Source organism: Onychomys torridus, chromosome 17 (assembly GCF_903995425.1).
Source record: "Onychomys torridus chromosome 17, mOncTor1.1, whole genome shotgun sequence".
In the NCBI taxonomy this organism is placed as follows: Eukaryota; Metazoa; Chordata; class Mammalia; order Rodentia; family Cricetidae; genus Onychomys; species Onychomys torridus.
In genome coordinates, this window is record NC_050459.1 from 62,518,012 (window position 1) to 62,539,783 (window position 21,772).

General features: G+C 46.1%; 1 protein-coding gene across 1 annotated transcript; it reads left to right on the forward strand.

The window, feature by feature from the left end:
- The first annotated feature begins 453 nt into the window (after window positions 1-453).
- On the forward strand, window positions 454-3,751 carry Ankle1 (ankyrin repeat and LEM domain containing 1). The gene is made up of 9 exons (XM_036209448.1): window positions 454-506; window positions 586-738; window positions 954-1,059; window positions 1,137-1,251; window positions 1,569-2,081; window positions 2,199-2,361; window positions 2,960-3,119; window positions 3,220-3,349; window positions 3,579-3,751. Exons 1-9 carry the CDS (start codon window positions 454-456, stop codon window positions 3,749-3,751), a joined length of 1,566 nt encoding a protein of 521 aa, XP_036065341.1.
- Window positions 3,752-21,772: the final 18,021 nt, after the last annotated feature.

A 21,772-nucleotide genomic window follows, 5' to 3' on the forward strand; every position in this document is an offset into this window, starting at 1 on the left:
CCAGCTCTGCTGGATTGAAAATGCACGAAGCTGTTCAGCAAAGAGTCGGATCCCAGCACTCAGTAGTCTGAGGCAGGAGGATGGCGCTAAGTTCCTGGACAGCTTGGGCAAAGTCTAGAACATCCAGTAGTTTGTTTTTGTTTTGTTAAAGACAAAGAGATGCTCCGCTCTTTATCCCAAGCTCCCCTGGAATTCGTGGTAATCCTCCTGACTCAGCTTTCCAAATCCCGGCATGGGACCCCAGCTGCGCGTACCCCTCCTCGAGTCCCAGCGGTTTGCGGGATCACAGCACACCCCTCTGCCTTTGCCAGCGGCTCTAGGCCCTGCCGGTCCACCCAGGGCGTCGCCAGGGCGGGACCTGGAGGCGGGGCCGGGGAGCCGCGGGGCGGGGCCGCGCGTGCGCAGAGGTTGCCGCGCGAATTTGAACCGGGAGGGCGGTGACTCCGCCAGGACATGGCGGCCGCGGCCAGGCAACTGCTGGCGGCGCTGCGGGAGGAGGAGCCGCGGTGAGGGCGGGGCGGCCGGGAGGGCCCTCCGGTCCCGGGGTCCAGGAGGGCTGGGGTCTCATGTCACCGTCCGCCGCAGGGCTGTGGAGGAGCTGCTGCGCCTCGGGGCGGACCCCAGCCTGGTGCTGGAGGATGGCGCGGCGGCCGTGCACCTGGCGGCCCGAGCGCGCCACCCGCGCGCCCTGCATTGTCTCCGCATGCTGCTGCGCCGGGGCGCGGACCCCAATGCTCGGTGAGGCCCGGGTCGCCCTGGTGCGGTGGCTGTGACTTGGGGTCCCAGGCGTCAGGGCTCGGAGATGGAGATGCCTGCTCCCGAGGTCGGGACGAGGGGTCGTGCACTGTTACTCCGGCACTCGGGAGGGTGAGGCCGGAGGAAGACCGTGAGTTAGAGCATCAGCTTCCTCCTCACCCCGCCGGGCACCCCTCCTCTCTCTCCCGGGGCCCCAGGTCCGCAGAGGCGCTGACGCCCGTGCACGTGGCCGCCGCGTGGGGCTGTCACGGAGCCCTGGAGCTGCTGCTGAGCCGCGGGGGCGACCCCACGCTGAGAGACCAGGTCAGGACCCCGGCGCAGGAGCACAGGGCCTTGGGAGGGCGGGCCGCGGGCGCCCCCTGCTGACGGTGTCCACGCAGGACGGGCTCAGGCCCCTGGACTGGGCGCTGCGGCAGGGACATCACAAATGCGCACGCGTGCTGCGGGACCTGGACACGCCCACCCGAACCCCGGAGGAGACCCCGAAGCCCGCCAGTGAGCAGAGTTGAGGGGGGTGCAAGGGACCTGTGCACCGTGCTGCCTCACTGCTGGGGCCAGTTCCATAAGCTCATCTGTCAGCTGTCAATCACTATCAGTCTGTCAGTCACATCACCTACCTTTCATCTATCACCTATACCATCAATCATCTACAGCTATCTAGCCAGCTTTCATGTCTGCATCATTGTAGCTATTTATGTTCACTGTATCTATGTTTATCTGCTTAGTTATCAACTACCTATACATTTATATATGTTTATGTTTAGAGAAGTTTCCTGTAGCCCCGGCTGGCCTTGACTCCGCCCTGTGCCCAGGACGTGTCTTTGCGGCATCTCCTGGCATGTCTACACCTCCGGGTGTGCAGCACAGGCGCAGAGCTGAGCCGGCAGCTGCTGGGAAGGTGGTGGTGGAGGAACCCCGGAGCCCCGAGGCTACCGGGAGCACGGACTGCAGCAGCGGCTCCTCCGAAGGAGGCTTCGTCACCGCGTTGGAGGACTCTCTGCAGCCCCGGCACCCTGCGGGGACACCCGGGCCTGCGGGCAGCCCATGGCTGTCCTGTGGGGCCGAGGTGGCTGGGGACAGGGTACTAAGCTGCCAGCTGCAGGCCCTGAAGTTGACCCCAGAGGCCACCAGTGTCCCCTCCCTGCCTGGTGCTGGGGATCCGGGGGCCTCTCACCCACAAGGCCCGGTGCCTCCCCTGTCTGACCTGCAGCTGCTCCAGGCCCTGCGGGCGCTGGGCTACAGTCCTGGCCCGGTCACACCTTTTACCCGAAGACACTACCTGCGGCGGCTGCAGGAAGCCCAGGCTAGCCCGGGTGGGTCCCTTGGTGGCACTGGGAGTGTGGCCACACTCCTGGAATCCCGAGACCTGGCTGTCAGCCCCACCGCCCTCACCAGCGGTCCTCCTCGGCCCTGACTCCATTCCACCTCCCAAACTGTTCCAGGGCACAGTCCAGAACTGGCCGAGGCGCTGAGGACAGGCCACATCCCTGACTGCCAGGCGGATGAGGCGGCCCTGGCTCGGCACTTCCAGCATCCGGATCCTGCAAAGAGGTGGCGGGAAGGTGCAACAAAGTCCAGCTTTACGTATCTTCTTCTCGACCCCAGGTATGATGGTGACTGAAAAGCTGGGGCTTGGGATTAGAGCATGCCTCTGCAGAGCAGTAGCCTGGCCCCGAAAGTTCTGTCCTCGACAGAGGTGGGGAGGGGTTGTCCCTTGCTGATGGCTTCTGCCTTCATGAGAACGAGGGAGTGGACTCTGAGCTCCAGGCCTGGGTTGTAACAGGACAGTTCTGTCTCAAAACACCTAAACAAACAAACCCCAACAGATGGTGGGGATTTGTTTTTGATTTGCTGTGTGTCCCTAGGGAAGGGGCTATCCGTCTCTCTTAATCTGCCGGAGTCGGTTCGGCTGTGAGCACCCATTTCATGGCTTATAAAATAGGGGCCCCTGGATGTGGGTTCAAAGGGCCCATGGCTCTGGGGACAGAGGTCATTTTTCCATCTCTGAGCCATCCCCCCCACACCACCCCCCTTTGTTTTTTATACACATTTCCATGCATGTGTCTGCACACACACGCACACTGTGGTGCACACGTCAGGGTTGGAGGGAGGGCAACACGTGGGAGTTGGTCTTCTCTATCAAACTCAGGTGGTCAGGGTTGGCAGCAGGCTCCTTCATCCTCTGAGCCCCTCTGTACCCCAGGCAGACGCAGGGCCTGCCCGCCCGAGCTTCCTCCCTCACTCTGACGGAGTGTCTGCAATGTTTCGTGCAAGCCATCTTCTATGTGGGCAAGGGGACCCGTGCCCGACCAGATGCCCACCTCTGGGAAGCCCTTGGCTACCGTGAGCGGCCAGGGAAAAAGGTGGGGACAGGGGGCAGAGGTGGGCAGGGCCAGCCAGCCTTCAGCCAGTCGGAGGGCAGACCGCTTAGGACCCAATCCCTGATCCCACCACACACCCCAGGCCTGCCCCAAGGTACGCCGGATCTTAGATATCTGGGACAGCGGCCGCGGAGTCATCTCCCTACACTGCTTCCAGCATGTGGTGGCCGTGGAGGCGTACACGCGAGAGGCCTGTCTGTTGGATGCACTAGGTAGGGTATGGCTTCTAGGGCTGAGGTCATAGGAAAAGTATGTGAGCTGAGACCTCCCTCACCACCTCCTTTTTCTCACTGTTCATTCATTTGTTCATGCACACGGTGGTCAGTTACTGAGCACCGAGTGTGTACCTGGCGCATGCGTGTGTGTATGTGTATATATTCTGTGCTGTTTGTTATGGTGGGGTAGGAGCCGCTCCTGTGACGTCATCTCTAATCTGTTCAGGGATCCAGACACTGACCAACCAGAAACAGGGGCACTACTATGGAGAGGTTGCCTATTGGCCACCCACGCAACGGCGGCGTTTGGGGGTGCACCTGCTACATCGCGCTCTGCTAGTGTTCTTGGCTGAGGGGGAGCGAGAGCTGAGGCCCCAGGACATCCAGGCCCGAGGCTAAGTGCTGAGGACATGACCATGAAGCTGAGCCTCTGGGGTGTCTGAGCGTCCCAGGGGCAGGTCCCTGACTGTGTTCCCAGCTCTGGCTTCCAAGGCGTGTGTGTGTGTGTGTGTGTGTGTGTGTGTGCGTGTGCGTGTGTGTATGGTGTCCCCAGTGTGTATGGTGTCCCCAGGGCTTCCCTACCCCTCTGCAGCTCTGTGCTGTGTCTAGCCCCTTGCCCTCTAAGCATCCAGCCAGCATGAAGACGTGGCCTGCCTACTTGTGGTTGATGGGCTCCAGGAAAACGTGCAGCAGGGTCTGCGGGCACACCGGGAAGTCCCTCCTGCTGTCTGCCCCTCAGCCCCATCCAGTAGGATCCTCAGGATGGCCTGTCACCCTGCTGGAGCCTCACCAGGTATTCATTCACTCAGTCAACACCCATTCGGCGCCTCCAGTGTGCCCCGGGTAGGACTTCTCACCCTTGGCTCTGCTGACGCTCGGGTTGGGTCATTGCTTAGGGACATCATGTGTGTTGTAGGGTGTTGGGCATCCTCCTTGGACACATCCCTGCCTCAGGGTGCCAGGGAAGCTCTGCCCTCCTCTCCCCAAAGGCTGCCCACCTGTCTTGGGCTGCATCACCTGGAAGCTCCACTGAGGAAGAATAGTCCTCTGGAGCACCTAGTACCCTGGCCCAGCAGAGGCCACACTCATCCATAACCACACCCACCATAAGCCATACCCTATTTATGTATTTATTTATCTATTTATTTATTTATTTTATACTTTTTTTAAAAAAAAAGATTTATTTGTTTATTCCGTATACAGTGTTCTGCATGCTTGTATCCCTGCAGGCCAGAAGAGGGCACCAGATCTCATTACGGATAGTTATAAGCCACCATGGTTTTTGGGAATTGAACTCAGGACCTCTGGAAGAGCAGTCAGTGCTCATAACACCTGAGCCGTCTCTCCAGCCCCGAAGCTATACCCTCTTAAACCAAGCCACATCAAGGCTTGTTGCCTAGAAACCATACTCACCTGGAAGCTGTGGACCTGTGGCAGCCCTGATCACCTGGACTTGGATTCACACATCGAGGACCATGCCCTCCAGAAGCCATGCCCCCAGACTCTCCATACCCCTGACTTCAAAATGCAGCCCTTCTGGTTCACTTAAGTGCTAGCTGAGGGCTGGTTATGGGCCAGGAACCAGGTTCCCAGCTCAAAATCTGTTTTTTCTTGTTTTGCTGTTTTTGAGACAGGATTTCTCTGTGTAGCCCCGGCTGTCCTAAAACTCATTCTGTAGACCAGGCTGGCGGAGTTCTGCCTCTGGAGTGCTGTGATTAAAGGCATGAGCCACCATGCCTGGCTCCAACTCAAATTCTTAATGCCACTGTGGAGCCAGCAAAAGGAGACTCAATCGTTAGCAAGGGTTTAGAGCCCTGAGGGCCTGGGACATCTGTGTGCTGGCCTAGCACACAGGAGGCTTCGGGGTTGCAGGGGGTAGAAGACGGGAAGGAAAGGGGGATACTGTGATAGGTGTGTGCCAGGCCTCCCCGAGTTGCCCAGTGGAACAAAACATTAGTGGTTCCGTGTCCTAGACAAGGGTCTGGCCGTCTCTGCTCGTGAGCTTCCTTAGAAAAGGTTTTGGGTAGCTTGCACTGGTGGAGCAGGCCTGCGATTCTGGCAGGCAGGGCAGGAGTTCAAAGCCCGGCTCAGCTCTACAGGGTGTTTACAGTCACCTCCAGTTATGACTCACAGAGCAAAGAAAGCTGTTGCTCTATGTCCACGCTGTGAGTGCAGGACCCAGCCTGTCACGTCGGCTCCCCTGTGGCACTAAGTTCCCTCCTCTGCTTCATCGTCTCACCTGCATTTGGGGACAGTCCCTAGTGGGCCTCATCTTTTTGTGTGTGGTGCCTTGCAGAAGGGCGCGCTTTGGAGTGGTGACTTGGCTTGGGGTGCCAGTGTCTGGGACGCGGCTGCTGCAGCGCCCTGCTTTTCTTCCTGAACGGGAGCAGTGACAGCTGCAGCCTCAGGACTGTGCATGTGACCTGCAGCTGTATCTGACAGCCCCAGCTCTCCCTTCAGTGTGTGCATGTGTGTGCGTGTGTGTGTGCGTGTGTGTGTGTGTGTGTGTGTGTGTGTGTGTGCATCTCCCTCTCCAGGTGTGGGTGAACTTCGATCCATTATGCCGACGGGTAGTGAGCTCCCAAAGTGGGAGGGAAATGAGCATGTCGGGGGAGGAGGGAGCAGAAGTTAGAGCATCCTCCACATCACAGGTCTTGTCATCCTGGGGAAGCAAGCGGAGAGGAAGTCTCCCTGCTCACAGTTGTAGGTTACAGTCTGGTTTCAGAGAAACCAAAGCAGAAACCTTGGGGACAGAGAGGGCGGGGTGGTCCATGCTGCTGGCTTGTGCATCCTGAGCCGGTTTCCTTCACTCTTACATGGTTCAGGCCTCTGTGTGGGGAGTGCTGCCCTCAGAGGCTGGGGCATTGAACAATCAAGGCCACCTTTCACCCTGATCTAGATAATTCTTTAAGAGTCTGCTCTGTTGAGCCAGGAGGCATTGGTGGTGCACACCTTTAATCTTAGCCCTCAGAGGTAGAGGCAGGAGGATCTCTGTGAGTTCGAGGCCAGCCTGGGCTACAGAGCGAGTTCCAGGACAGCCAAGGCTATACAGAGAAACCCTGTCTTAAAAAAAAAAAAAAAAAAAAAAAAAAAGAATGATAAGTTTTTTCACCCTGAAGGCCTCTCCACCAATGCAGCAATCCAAATTAAACCTAATCAGACTGAACTGGAGAAGCTCAGGTTTAATGAGTGAAGCATTCCTGGGTGATTCCCCTGCCTCAGAGAGGAGATGGGGATGAGAGACCAGAAGAACCACGAGTCTGTTTTCTGGGATACAGCTTATATCCCCTGTGGGAGTGGTCTTGAGCCTCTCTGGGGGAGGAGCTGTGTTTAGTAGGCTTTGAAGGGGCGGGTTTGGGGAAAGAGAGGGGGGAGGGGAGTTGAGGTGGATCTTCCACCAGAACATTCCAGACTCTTTGGGTCTAGGGATGCCGGGGTGCCAGGGGCTGAGGTGGAGCTCCCACCCAAACAAAGAGCACTGGCTGCTCTTGCAGAGGACCTAGGTTTGGTTCCCAGCACACACATGGCAGCTCACAGACACCTGTAACTCCATCTCCAGGGGACCTGACACCCTCTTCTGACATCCACAAGCAACTGCAGTCATATGCTCATACAGTTAAATGCTAGGCTTGCCTTCTGTCTTAGGGTTTTTATTGCTGTGAAGAGATACTGTAGGGCAAAAGGGCCAGCCAAAGAAATCCACCCTGACCCTAAGACCTGAGTCAGTGAAAGAAACATTTTAGCCCTGAATCTAGAACCCAAGAAATACACCCTGATCCTGACCAGTGCCAAAGAAACAAACTTTGGACTAGAATCAGGGTCTGTAGATGTAATTCTGAGCGGTTTTATTAAATAAGAAACACAGAGCCAAATGCAGAGTTAAAAGCCCAAGAGGTCAGAGCAGCAGCTAAGAGCTGAGACCAAGACTGCTTTCTTACCACCCGCTGCCTCTGCTTTCCTTCCCCTCTGAAAGAGACCTACTTCCTGTGTGTCTGTCTTTTTAATGACTTTCTGTTCTGCCTTCTCATTGGTTGTAAACCCAACCACGTGAGCTTCTCATCACTGCCTGTCTATACAGACCTCCAGGTCTCTATAGTTGGTATTGAGATTAAAGGCGTGTGTCTCTGTGCTGGTGGTGTCCTTGAACACACAGAGATCTGCCTGTCCTGTGATCAGGATTAAGGGCGTGTGCTACCTCTGCCAGACTTCTGCTATGGCTTGCTATTAGCTCTGACCCCCGGGCACTTTTGTTTATTAACATACAAATCAAATCACATTTCAGCACAAATAAAATATCACCAAATTTCCCCTTTCTATTTTAATAAAAAGATAAAAGGAAAAAAGTTATAACTAATATAAGAAAAACTATATCCAAATGTACAATAACTATATACAAGCAATAAATACCTAAACAATGTCTAGTCATTTGCATTTGACAAATTCAGAGAAAATAATTCCATTATCTATCCTATTTTGGTAAGTCCAAAATATACCTGATTCACTTTCTATCCTAACTTATATCTTATAATGTCTTTCAAATTTATACATTTACACCTCTTTAGTGAGCTTCTTTTCTGTAATTCTTAACAAGGAAAACTCTAACTATCTAATCCTTAACTATATAACTAATCTTCAACTATAACTATAACTAATCTTCAACTCCCTCAGAGACCCAAGAAGGAAATAATATTACCTAAAAATATAAAAACAGGAAGTGCACGCAAACAGCTTTCAAAAAAAATGTGAGTTGACAGAAAGAGCCAGCTGCCTGGACAGTCACCTGAGGTTTCTCCACAGTGTTGGGGCATCATCTTCAGCCTATATAGGCTTAATGTATCTGACAGACTCATTTGTAAACTAGGATGTATACAAGGTCAACAGTTCAACCTCACATTTGGAGAGCAGTCCATGTACCAGAAACACCTGAATTCCACTAGTGTCATGTCATGATTCAGGATTTTAAATTCTGGAAATTGTTGATTTTTTTACTTCAGCTGTCCATTCTTCTTGGCTGTGTGTGTGCGGCTTCATCTTGGCATCCTGTTCTTCTCCACATCCCTCTATTAAATGCCAGTCTACTATTGAGAGGGGTGAGCTTAGTTATTCTTCAAGAATAACTGTTTCATCTGCTGTTCCATTGCACATCAGAAGCCATCGGCCCACTGCCTGTTCAGCTGCCTTCGAAGAAAAGGGCACAGTACCTTTTCCGGATTGCAAAGGCCTCTTCAGGGATGGTGCCATATTGTCCTGCCCTCAGAAGATGCCTTTTGTTAAAGCCACAACCACACTTGTCTTGGCAAGAATCAGTAGTCCTTTGTTTCGTGTCCCGTCTGTCCTGTTTGTCAGCAGTCGATTCGAGGATATGTTGTTGTTCAGTGGCTAACTTTTGCCACAATGAAAGTTAACTCCATATGCAGCTTTTTCAATGAGCATATTTTCTGTGAAGTAGATAGGTACTGCCAGGAGCCAACATGTCTCATAGTCATAACAAAAAAGAAAAAATTTCTAAGTTATTGAAACATTTTAAATGCCATATTCTGTAGCTCTCTGAGGGATTTAAAGATGGTCTGTCTACCTAAAATATATCTGCTCAATCTTGAAAACATACATAATATGATTACAAGTTCTATTGTAATGTCTAACTACTAACTTTCATTTCTTTATATCCTAATAGTTGGTAATAATAACATTCAAGGATCAGCCAATTGCATTACATTGTTAAGTGAACTGTATAAGTACAATATCTTGAACAAGATTAGAATTATATTTATGGCATTTTCTAACAATATCAATCTAAACATATATATTAATATATATATAATTTGTAGACAATATAAAACAAACAATCCAATCCAATGTAAAGTATTTAAAACTAGTAATTGTCTTTTTCTTTTCTTTTTAAAACAAGAACCTTAAATCTAATCTCCTTTGCCTAGCCCTCCTTTTCCTAACCCTTAAAAACAACTTGTAACCAGCTCTCCTAAACAATGAAATTATCCCAAACCCAAAACCCATTAAAAGACCAAAAAAACCACCTGCCCCACACCACCTCTTTGGGAATGTGGGCATCATATTCTTAAAATTGCTTCCTGCTGAGTATGGGCAAAGGTATCTTTATTCTGAAAAGAAAAATTTTGGGTTAATTGTCAAATTCTAGGAAAGGTAGCTATATTCTTTGTTATCCATAATGCCAAAGTTCAGGGTTTATCTCAAGTCCTTATTCAAGCAGTCTTTGAAACTGGATCATCTCAGCTAGCCATCTCAGAATTGCTCTAAGCACTTTGTAGTCCAAAGCTGATCTGTAGATGATGTTTGTCAGCTTAGTGATATTATTTTCCACGTGGAATTGTCGTTGTGGGGCCCCATCTTCTTCCTGGAGAATTCAGTTGATGTTAGGCCTGGCCATGATTTCCTGCAGAAAACTGAAAAGAGACTTGAACACAAAGACATGTATAGACAGCTAATCAAAGCCTTTTCTCTAGAATTAATTAGTACTCTATATGACCATTATTATCTTAACAAAGTTATATATATATATATATCTTGTAAATTTTGATATAAAATTCATACTTTAAGAAAAGTTTAAAGAATCAGAATAGAATCAAATAATTGAGATTAGTAATAGAATAGTCCCTTAATTAATTTGGTTTTTCTCCTGTCCCATGTCAGAAGATGGCTCTTTCTTCTGGCTTGATACAGGGAGTTTGCATTTTCCTTTTTTTTTAAGTGTCCAACATTTTAAATGTATATGAGATTTACATGAGATATTTTCCTTTTTTTCTTTTTTAAATATATATATTTATTATTTTTTTTTCCTTTTTCATACCAACCCCAGTTTCCCCTCCCTCCCCTTCTCCCGCCTCCTCACCTCCCTCCCACTCTACCCCCTTCTACTTCTCAGAGTGGGTAACGCCTCCCACGGTAGTCAAAAAAGTCTGGGATACCAAGTTGAAGGAGAGCCTAGCCCCTCCCCATTGTATCAAGGCTGAGCAAGGTATCCCACCACAGGGAATGGGCTCCAAACAGCCAGTTCATGCACCTGGGATAAGTCCTGGTCCTGCTGCCAGGGATCCCACAAACAGATCAAGCCACACAACTGTCACCCACATTCAGTGGATCTAGTTTGGTCCCATGCAGGTTCCCAGGCTGTCAGTCCAGAGTCAGTGAGCTCCAACTAACCCTGGTCTGCTGTCTCTGTGGGTTTCCCCATCATGATCTTGACCCCTTCTTCTTCTTCTTCTTCTTCTTCTTCTTCTTCTTCTTCTTCTTCTTCTTCTTCTTCTTCTTCTTCTTCTCTCCTCCTCCTCCTCCTCCTCCTCCTCCTCCTCCTCCTCCTCCTTCTTTTTTGAATGCCAAATGCTGTTTATTGAAGGAGGGAGGAGGTCTTAAATATAGGCTTACAGCACAATGGGAGAACCCTCGTGGGCAGAAGTTCGCTTCCGATTTTTTTTTTTTTTTTGGAGCTGAGGATTGAACCCCGAGCCTTGTGCTTGCTAGGCAAGTGCTCTGCCACTGAGCTAAATCCCCAACCCCGCTTCTGATGTTTTACAATCTTGCAACTAAGCTGTTAACGCCCAATATGCTAGATACACAGACAAGGAGCTTTCCTTAAGCATTCAGAAGGGTGGAATCTTGCAGGGAATTAGCATAGGGAGGATATCAAGGTCAAGGTGAGCAAGCAAGGCAACAGTTACCCAAAATGGGAGCCAGGGCCCTACAGGTCCCCCCCTTTTACTAAAAAATGAGCTTCTGACTTAGGTTGCATGGGACGTCAGCAGGTCACCTTACCCGCCATGGAGACACCTGTCCAGGCCACACAGGTGTTCTGTCTTAGGTTGGGGAGCACCCCCAGGCATTACCCGTCTCTGAATACTCATTATCATACAGGCTCAATAATGTGAGAGCTGCAGAGTTATGTTGCCAAAGATCTCTAAGTGGTGCTGGGCTTGCAATCTGTGTGTTCAACACAGAAAAGACCAACAGAAGTCTTAACCCACCCATAGTCAGTAGGCTAAAGGCAGCTGAGCCATTCCCTTCCTTAACGAGGCTTACTGCAAATTGGAGTCCTTGTAAGATGGTATTCCGAGAGCAAATGGAACTTGAGTTTGTAAATTTATAACTTTCAAAGCCAATCGAAATGTATAGAACTATTGATTTAAATTTGTCATGCCCAATAGAATGAAAGATTAATTAACTGTGGTAGCTACTTTTGCTGCCAGGGTCTCCACGGTGCTAGCAGTAATAACCAATTATGAAATGGCAATCCCAGAAACAGTAGTAGTGGTGGTCACCACTGTTATAACAGCAACAACGGTAGCAGTGATGTCAAATTCTCTTCTGGAGAGTGTGGGTATCCATTGGCATGGGCACAACTCCAGGAACATGAACTGCTGAGGCCCATTATTCTTGATCCCAGCATGACTTAAGCTGGCAGCTCTGCAAAAGAACAACTAAGAACCATAAAGGAAAAACAGGCAGCTCACAAGGAGCAGAACTAATGGTCTCATAATGGCTACATTCAGACTCACAAATTTTAAGGTATTCAAAGGGGGCTAAATGAATTTCAGGAGGCCAAAAAATGTTGCACAGAGCCACTCCTGAGAAGTAGGTACTGCTCCAGCTTGAATAGGATTGTGAGAATGAAAATGCTTAGCTGGCATGCTACTGTTAATAAATGGAGGTCAGTGATCTTCAGTGTTATCCTTAATCTCCTAGGTGTCTGGGTGACATGTTCTCAAACATACTTGAAAAATCAGTTGCCATACATTACCATCTGGAGAATCCAACCACAAGGCTGCAGTTCCTAGGCTTGTGTTAATGCTTGCCAAAGCTGGCCGTATTGGGCTTTCAATCCCCATTGGCATCAGAAGAGGGGAGTTTTTCACGAAGGCCCAATAGGTCTCTGCCATGTTGGGATTCAGCTGCAGCCACAGGGTGCACTCAGTGCTCAGAAACCCAATGAGGAATTTCATTGTCCTGAGGAAAGACATAAGCAGTACTCTGGGCCCACACCAACACCAGATTGGTTCCCCTCCAAGTGTCAGTAGAAAGATCCTTCCATCGCTCCAGAGGGTGATTTGCAACAGGAGCCCTCCAGTGCTTATCTGTAGTGGATACTCCAGCAGAATCCACTGATAAGAAATTTAAAATATATAATACAAGGGAAAGAATAGAATGTGGAGAAGAATGATGAGCCCCTAGTTTCCCCTTTTTGCTGTAGCAAAATGTTTGTCTGTTTGTTTGTTTTTAATAGTTCAAATTTTTCTTTTCTTTTTAATTTTTTTAGATTAATTAATTTTTCTATTATCAGCTTGATACAGTATAATTTCTTACCTTAATATTGTAATGTTTCATTGAGGGTTGCTCAGTAATTGAGTAAAACCAGATCTTATTATAAGCAACAGTTATCCTAAGGTCCTCCATGTCATATATATAGCCTTATGGTTCTGTGGGTTACAGTCTGATTGTTCTTTGCTTTCTATCTATAATCCACTTATAAGTGAGTACATACCATGTTTGTCCTTCTGGGTTTGGGTTACCTCACTCAGGATGATACTTTCTAATTCCATCCATTTGCCTGCGAATTTCATGCTGTCATTGTTTTTCTCTGCTGAGTAGTACTCCATTGTGTATATGTACCACATCTTCTTAATCCATTCTTCAGTTGATGGGCATCTAGGTTGTTTCCAGGTTCTGGCTATTACAAATAATGCTGCTATGAACATAGTTGAGCATGTATCTTTGTGGTGTGGTTGAGCATTCCTTGGGTATATGCCCAAGAGTGGTATGGCTGGGTCTTGAGGTAGTTCGATTCTCAATTTTCTGAGAAACCGCCATATTGTCTTCCACAGTGGTTGTACAAGTATGCATTCCCACCAACAGTGGAGGAGTGTTCCCTTTGCTCCGCATCCTCTCCAACATTGACTGCATTAGTGTTTTTGATCATAGCAATTCTGACAGGTGTAAGGTGGTATCTCAGAGTCATTCTGATTTGCATTTCTCTGATGATTAAGCATGTTGAGCCTCTGCCTTCCAAGTGCTGGGATTACAGGCGTGCGCCACCACCGCCTGGCCCTTCTTTTGTTTTTCCATATGAAGTTGAGTATTGTTCTTTCCAAGTCTGTGAAGAATTGTGTTGGTATTTTGATGGGGATTGCATTGAATCTGTAGATTGCTTTTGGAAAGATCGCCATTTTTACTGTGTTAATCCTACCTATCCATGAGCATGGGATATCCTTCCATTTTCTGATATCTTCTTCAATTTCTTTCTTTAGAGATTTAAAGTTTTTATCAAAAAGGTCCTTCACTTGTTTAGTTAGTGTTTTCCCAAGGTATTTTATATTGTTTGTGGCTATTGTAAAGGGTGATGTTTCTCTGACTTCTTTCTCAGCCCTTTTATGTTTGTGTATAGGAGGGCTACTGATTTTTTTGAGTTGATCTTGTATCCTGCCACTTTACTGAAGGAGTTTATCAGCTGTAGGAGTTCCCTGGTAGAATTTTTGGGGTCACTTATGTATACTATCATATCATCTGCAAATAATGAAAGTTTGACTTCTTCCTTTCCAATTTGTATCCCTTTGATCTCTTTTGTTGTCTTATTGCTCTAGCTAGAACTTCAAGTACTATATTGAATAAATATGGAGAGAGTGGGCAGAATTGTCTTGTTCCTGACTTTTGTGGCATCAGTTTGAGTTTCTCTCCGTTTAATTTGATACTGGCGGCTGGCTTGCTGTAAATTGCCTTTATTATGTTTAGGAATGTTCCTTGTATTCCTGATCTCTCTAGGACCTTTATCATGAAGGGGTGTTGGATTTTGTCAAAGGCTTTTTCAACATCTAATGAGATGATCATGTGGTTTTTTCTTTCAGTTTGTTTATCTGGTGTATTACATTGACAGATTTTCATATGTTGAACCATCCTTGCATCCCTGGGATGAAACCTACTTGGTCATAATGGATAATTTTTTTTTTTTTTATGTATTCTTGGATTCCGTTTGCCAATATTTGTTGAGTATTTTTGCATCAATGTTCATGAGGGAGGTTGGTCTGTAATTCTCTTTCTTTGTTGCATCTTTGTTTGGTTTGGGTATCAGGGTAATTGTAGCTTCATAGAAAAAGTTTGGTAGTGTTTCTTCTGTTTCTATTGTGTGGAACAATTTGAAGAGTATTGGTATTAGTTCTTCTTTGAAAGACTGGTAGAATTCTGCACTGAAACCATCTGGTCCTGGGCTTTTTTTGGTTGGGAGACTTTTGATGACTGTTTCTATTTCTTTAGGGGTTATTGGTCTATTTAAATGGTTTCTCTGGTCTTGATTTAACTTTGCTATGTGGTATCTATCCAGAAAATTGTCCATTTCTTCCAGGTTTTCCAATTTTGTGGAGTATAGGTTTTTGAAGTATGACCTGATGACTCTCTGGATTTCCTTGTTGTCTGTTGTTATGTCTCTCTTTTCATTTCTGATTTTGTTAATTTGGGTGCTCTCTCTTTGCCTTTTGGTTAATTTGGCTAGGGGTTTGTCTATCTTGTTGATTTTTTTCAAATAACCAACTCTTTGTTTAATTGATTTTTTTTGTATTGTTCTCTTGGTTTCTATTTCATTGATTTCAGCCCTCAATTTGATTATTTCATGGCGTCTGTTTCTCCTGGGTGAGTTTGTTTCTTTTTGTTCTAGAGCTTTCAGGAGTGCTGTTAATTCATTGGTATGAGACTTCTCCATCTTCTTTATGTGTGCGTTCAGAGCCATGCATTTTCCTCTTAGTACTGCTTTCATAGTGTCTCATAAGTTTGGGTATGTGGTATATTCATTTTCATTGAATTCTAGGAAATCTTTAATTTCTTTCTTTATTTCTTCCTTGACCCATTGATGTTTCAGGTGAGCATTACTCAGTTTCCATGAGATTGTAGGCTTTCTATAATTTTTGTTGTTGTTGAAGTCTAACTTTAATGCATGGTGGTCCAATAAGATACAGGGGGTTATTCCAATGTTTTTGTATCTGTTGAGATTTTGTGACCAAGCATGTGGTCAATTTTTGAGAAGGTTCCAAGGATGCTGAGAAGAAGGTATATCCTTTTGTGTTAGGATGGAATGTTCTGTAGATAGCTATTAAGTCCATTTGAGTCATAACATCTGTTAGGTCCTTTATTTCTTTGCTGAGTTTCAGTCTGGTAGATCTATCTTTTGGTGAGAGTGGTGTGTTGAAATCTCCCACTACTAATGTGTGGGGTTTGATGTGTGTTTTAAGCTTTAGTAATGTTTCTTTTATGAATGTAGGTGCTTTTGTATTTGGAGCATAAATGTTCAGGATTGAGACTTCACCTTCGTGTGTTTTTCCTGTGATAAATATGTAATGTCTATCTTGATCTCTTTTGATTGATTTTAGTTTGAAGTCTATTTTATTAGATATAAGGATAGCTACACCAGCTTGTTTCTTAAGTCTGTTTGTTTGGAAAGCCTTTTCCCAGCCCTTTACTCTGAGGTAGTGTCTGTCTTTGAAGTTGAGGTGTGTTTCTTGTATGCAGCAGAAGGATGGATCCTGTTTTCTTATCCATTCTGTTAGTCTATGTCTTTTTATAGGTGAGTTGAAACCATTGGTATTGATGGATATTAATGACCAGTGATTGTTGGTTCCTGTTATTTTTGTGGTCGTGTTGTGTTGTCCTTCTTTGGTGTTTGTTGGTGTGGGATTATATAGTGATATTTTATTTGTACTGAGATGTGATTTTATTTGTATATTAATAATGTTGCCTTGGGGTCAGAGCAAGCCATAGCAGAAGCTAGGTGGTAGTGGTGGACGCCTTTAATCCCAGCACTTGGGAGGCAGAGCTAGGCAGGATCTCTGTGTGTTCAAGGATACAGCCAACATGGCGACACATGCCTTTAATCTCAATACCAACTATTGAAGGCCTGGAGGTCTGTACAGATATGCAGTGATGAGGAGGTCATGTAGCTGGATTTACAACCAATGAGAAGGCAGAACAGAAAGTCTGTATAAAAGACAGGACATAGGAAGTAACTCTCTAGCAGAGAGGAAAGACAGAGCAGCAGTGAAGGGTAAGGTTTTCAGCTCTCAGCTATTGCTCTGACCTCTTGGCTTTTAACTCTGCAATTGGCTCTGTGTTTCTTATTTAACAAGACAGTTACATCTACAGGATTATCTATTGCCTGAGTTTTCATAGATGTGTTTAGCTTCTTTAGGTTGGATTTTTCCTTCTAGTGCTTTCTGTAGAGCTGGGTTTGTGGACAAGTATTGTTTAAATTTGGTTTTATCATGGAATATTTTGTTTACTCCGTCTATGGTGACTGAGAGTTTTGCTGGGTATAATAGTCTGGGTTGGCATCCATGGTCTCTTAGTGTCTGCATAACATTTGTCCAGGACCTTCTAGCTTTCAAAGTCTCCATTGAGAAGTCTGGTGTTATTCTGATGGGTCTGCCTTTATATGTTATTTGGTCTTTTTCCTTTGCAGCTCTTAATATTTTGTCTTTGTTCTATATGTTTAGTGTTTTGATTATTATGTGTCGAGGGGACTTTTTTTTTTTTTTGATCCAGCCTATTTGGTGTTCTGTAAGCTTCTTGTATCTTCATGGGTATTTCTTTCTTTAGGTTAGGAAAGTTTTCTTCTTTGATTTTATTGAATATGTTTTCTATGCCTTTGAGTTGGTATTCTTCTCCTTCTATCCCTATTATTCTTAGGTTTGGTCTTTTCATGGTGTCCCATATTTCTTGGGTGTTTTGTGTTACGACTTTTTTGTCTTTAGTGTTTTCTTTGACTGATACATCTATTTTCTCTATTGTGTCTTCAGTGTCAGAGATTCTCTGTTGCATCTCTTGCATTCTGTTGGTTATGCTTGTTTCTGTAGTTCCTGTTCGTTTAGTCAGAATTTCTATTTCCAGCATTTCCTCAGTTTGTGTTTTCTTTATTGTCTCAATTTCATTTTTCAGATCTTGGATTGTTTCCTTCATCTGTTTAATTACTTTTTCGTGGCTTTCTCTGATTTCTTCCAATTTTTTGTTTGTTTTTTCTTCCATTTCTTTAAGGGAATTTTTAATTTCCTTTCTAAGGGAGTTTTTCACTTCCTCTTTAATGGAGTTTTTCATTTCCTCTTTAAGGGAATTTTTAATTTCCTCTTTAAGGGAATTTTTAAATTTCATCTTTAAGGGAGTTTTTCATTTTCTCTTTAAGGGCCTCTATCATCTTCTTAAAGTCATTTTTAGGGTTGATTTCTTCTGTTTCTTCTGCCTTGGTATGTTCAGGTCTTGTAGGTGTAGAATCACTAGGTTGTGATGTTGTCATATAGGTCTTCATGTTGTTGCCTGTGTTTTTTCACTGGCATCTACTCATCTCTTCCTCTGTTCAGTGCAGGCAGTGTCCGTGTCTGAAGGTGCCTCTCCTGTTCCAATTGGTAGTCTTGGTTCACTAGGATTTCTTTGTTAAATTGGTGCTGATGGGCTCTGTTTCTTGGGGACCAGCTTAGTCAAATCAGTGTTAGTGGGTTCTGTCTTTGGGAACACTTGTTCCTGGTTGGTGTAGTGTGTGCTCATTGTTTCAGTGGTTGTTAGGTTCATAGGGGTTAGTTTTTGTTTGTTTGTTTTTTGTTTTTGGGGAGTTTTGGGGTGGGAGTAGGGAGAGGTAGCTGTCTGGTCACTGGGACTCCAATGGGTAGGGCCTAGGAGTTAGAGACCTGATCTGCTGGTCTGGAGATGGGAGCTTACCTGTTCTCAATTGGTGATGTGTATACTTACAATTCTGGTGATCTGGTTCGGTGGCTGGGCGGTGCCTTCTTTTGTGTTCTCAGGTCATGTTGTTGCTCTTTCTTCAACTCCTCAGCTGCTCTTGTTTCCTCAGACTGCAAACTGTAGGTTTCTGAATCCTCTCCCGGATGGATTTCAGCTGAGTAGGGTAGTTTCAGTAACATCTCCATGTTGTTGGGTTTCTCAGGATCGGCAGCTGGGCCCTGGGTTGGCCTCAGACAGTGTTCAGATCCGTTCTGGTCTCATTCCACAGAGATGGCTCCTTCCCCGGGTGTTAGGATTAAAGGCATCCTTGTTCCAAGCTCTTGATTAGGAGCTTGTTTTCACTAACTCCTCAGCGGATGGTAGCAGTTCAGTTTCTGGTTTTTATTACAATTGCATCTAGGCTGCTGGCCCCACTGCTGGGCCTGCCTGCCTCTGTGGCCCTGGCCCACTCCACTCCGCCTGCCTGCCTCTCATGGTATATGCTTTGTATCAACATCCAACATATTGTATGGTTTCTTCCATAGCCAGATTCCACATGTCCAGGAATTAAGGGGTAGAAACTGAGATAGTTACACTCACTATCACCCCTAGTGGCCCACTAGGAAAATTTTTGCCTCCTGTTACCAGGACTGGACCTTAATGGAGCACAAGACTGGTCTTGTGATATTTTGGCTAAGAATGTGGCTGCTTTTTACACTTGTCTGAAAAGTCTGCCTGAGGCTAAAGTGAAGAGATTTGGATTAAGGAAATCTGAACACAGCCTAGTACAGATTCTCTTGTGTGGTTACTCTTGTTCACTCACTGCCTAGGAGTTTGGGTTCCAGAAATGGGAGCATGCCTGCCACAACAAACATTCCATTGAACTGGAAACTCAGACTTCTCTCTGGCTGCTTTGGGCTTCTGAGACCTTAAACTAATGGGATAAGAAAAGATTAACAGTTTATTGAAGGAGGGAGGAGGTCTTAAATACAGGCTTACAGCACAATGGGAGAACCCCGGAGGGCAGAAGTTCGATTCGGGTGTTTTTTTTTTTTTTTTTTAAAGCTGAGGATCGAACCCTGGGCCTTGTGCTCTACCACTGAGCTAAATCCCCAACCCCACTTCTGATGTTTTTCTTGGGGAAACCCACAGAGACAGCTGACCGGTGCTCACTGACTCTGTACTGACAGCTCAGGAACCTGCATGGGACCGACTAGACCCGCTGAATGTGGGTGACAGCTATGTGACTCGATCTGTTTGTGGGGTCCCTGGCAGCAGGACCAGGACTTATCTCAGGTGTATGAACTGACTTTTTGGAGCCCATTCACTGTGGTGGGATACCTTGCTCAGCCTTGATACAATGGGGAGGGGCTAGGCTCTCCTTCAACTTGGTATCCCAGACTTTGTTGACTACCATGGGAGGCGTTACCCACTCTGAGGAGTGGAAGGGGGTAGAGTGGGAGGGAGGTGAGGAGGTGGGAGAAGGAGAGGGAGGAGAAAATGGGGTTGGTATGTAAAATGAAAAAAATTAATAAATAAATATATTTTTTTAAAAAGAAAAAAAAAAGAACAAAGAAAGAAAAGAAAAGAATAACAGGCCCTGCCCCTAGATCCCATCCCTGGGCACCAGCCATTCCAGGAAGACCTGCCCAACTTGGCCACAGGTTCTGGCCATCAGGCAGGGCCCCCCCAACTCCCCTGGCAAGGCTCCCCCTTTTCCAAGACCCCAACCGGACCCTGCAATTACCACACCCTGCCCCCACACCCATCTGCCCAAGATCCCTCCCACTTCCTGAGACTTAGAGAACAGCCCCCAGATTCCATCCTGCCCCAGAGCTCCTATCTGGACCAGAGGTGAGTGCCTGCGGTCATACCCAGAGAGGCCTGCGCCTAGGTCCCATCCCTGGGCACCAGCCATTCTGGGAAGATCTGCCCAACTTGACCCCAGGTTCTGGCCATAGGGCAGGACTCCCCTCTACTGGGAAAATTCCATTTCTCCAAAACCCACAGCAGACCCTGCAATCTCCACCACCTGCATCCACACCCATTCTCCCAAGACCCCAGCCAATGCTTGAGACTCAGAGATCAGACCCCAGCTCCCATCCCGCACAGAGCTTCCAGAGACCAGAGAGAGGTTTCCTGAATCTGTCAGCTCTGTCTGGACCAAGTACACTGATAAGACCAAGAATGAACCCACGAGGAGATGGACAGATGTCAAAGCAGAAGTACATACAACAAAATAAAGAGCAATACAGCATCACCAGAACCTAGCCCTTCTCCAACAGCTAGACCTGAACATCACAGAATGGAAGAAGCAGAAGAAAACAACTTTATGAATGACATCATGAAGAGGCTCGAGGCTTATAAAGAAGAAATCAAAAATAAAGTAGAGTAACAGACAAACAAAAAATGGGAAGAACACTATAAAAAACTAGAGGAAAGGACAATTAAAGCAGAAGAAAACAATAAATCCCTGAAAGAAAATCATGAAAAAGCAATGACACAGATGAGGGAAACAGTCCAAAACCTGAAAAAGAAAACAGAGGGAATGCTGGAAATAGAAAATCTGAGTAAACAAACAGGAACTTCAGATGCAAGTATAACCAACAGAATGCAAGAGATGGAAGAGAGGATCTCTGGTGTTGAAGATACAGTAGAAGAAATAGATTCATCAGTCAAAGAAAACACTAAAACCAACAAAGTCATGACCCAAAATGTCCAAGAAATTTGGGACACCATGAAAAGACCAATCCTATGAATAATAGGGATAGAGGAAGGAGAATAATACCAACTCAAAGGCACAGAAAAGATATTTAACAAGATCATAGAAGAAAGCTTTCCCAACTTAAAGAAGGACATGCCTATGAAGATACAAGAAGCCTATAGAACACCAAACAGACTAGACCCACAAAAAATTCCCCTGGCCACATAATAATTAAACAACTAAACATACAGAATAAAGAAAGAATATTAAGGGCAGCAAAGGAAAAAGGCCAAGAGACTTATAAAGGCAAACCCATCAGAATAACACCCGATTTCTCAATGGAGACTTTGAAAGCCAGAAGGACCTGGACAGATATAATGCAGACACTAAGAGCCCATGGATGCCAGCCTAGACTAATATACCCAGCAAAACTTTCAATCATCATAGATGGAGTGATCAAGACATTCCAAAACAAAACAAGATTTAAACAATACTTATCCACAAACACAGCCCTACAGAAAGCACTAGAAGGAAAAATCCAACCAAAGGAAGTCAGATACACCCTCTAAAACACAAGCAATAGATAACACCACAGCAGAAAACCCCAAGAAGAGAAGTACACACACACTACCACCAAAAATAAAATAAAATAAAATAAAATAAGAGGAATGAATAAATACTGGTCATTAATATCCCTCAATATCAATGGACTTAATTCACCTATAAAAAGACACAGACTAACAGAATGGGCATGAAAACAGGACCCATATTTCTGCTGCATACAAGAAACACACCTCAATTTCAAAGACAGGCACGTCCTAAGAATAAAAGCCTGGGAAAAGACTTTCCAATTAAATGATCTTAAGAAGCAAGTGGGTGTAGCCAGCCAAATATCCAGCAAAATAGACTTCAAACTAAAATCAATCAAAAGAGATAATGGACATTACATATTCATCACAGGAAAGATCCACCAAGGTGAAGTCTCAATTATAAACATTTAT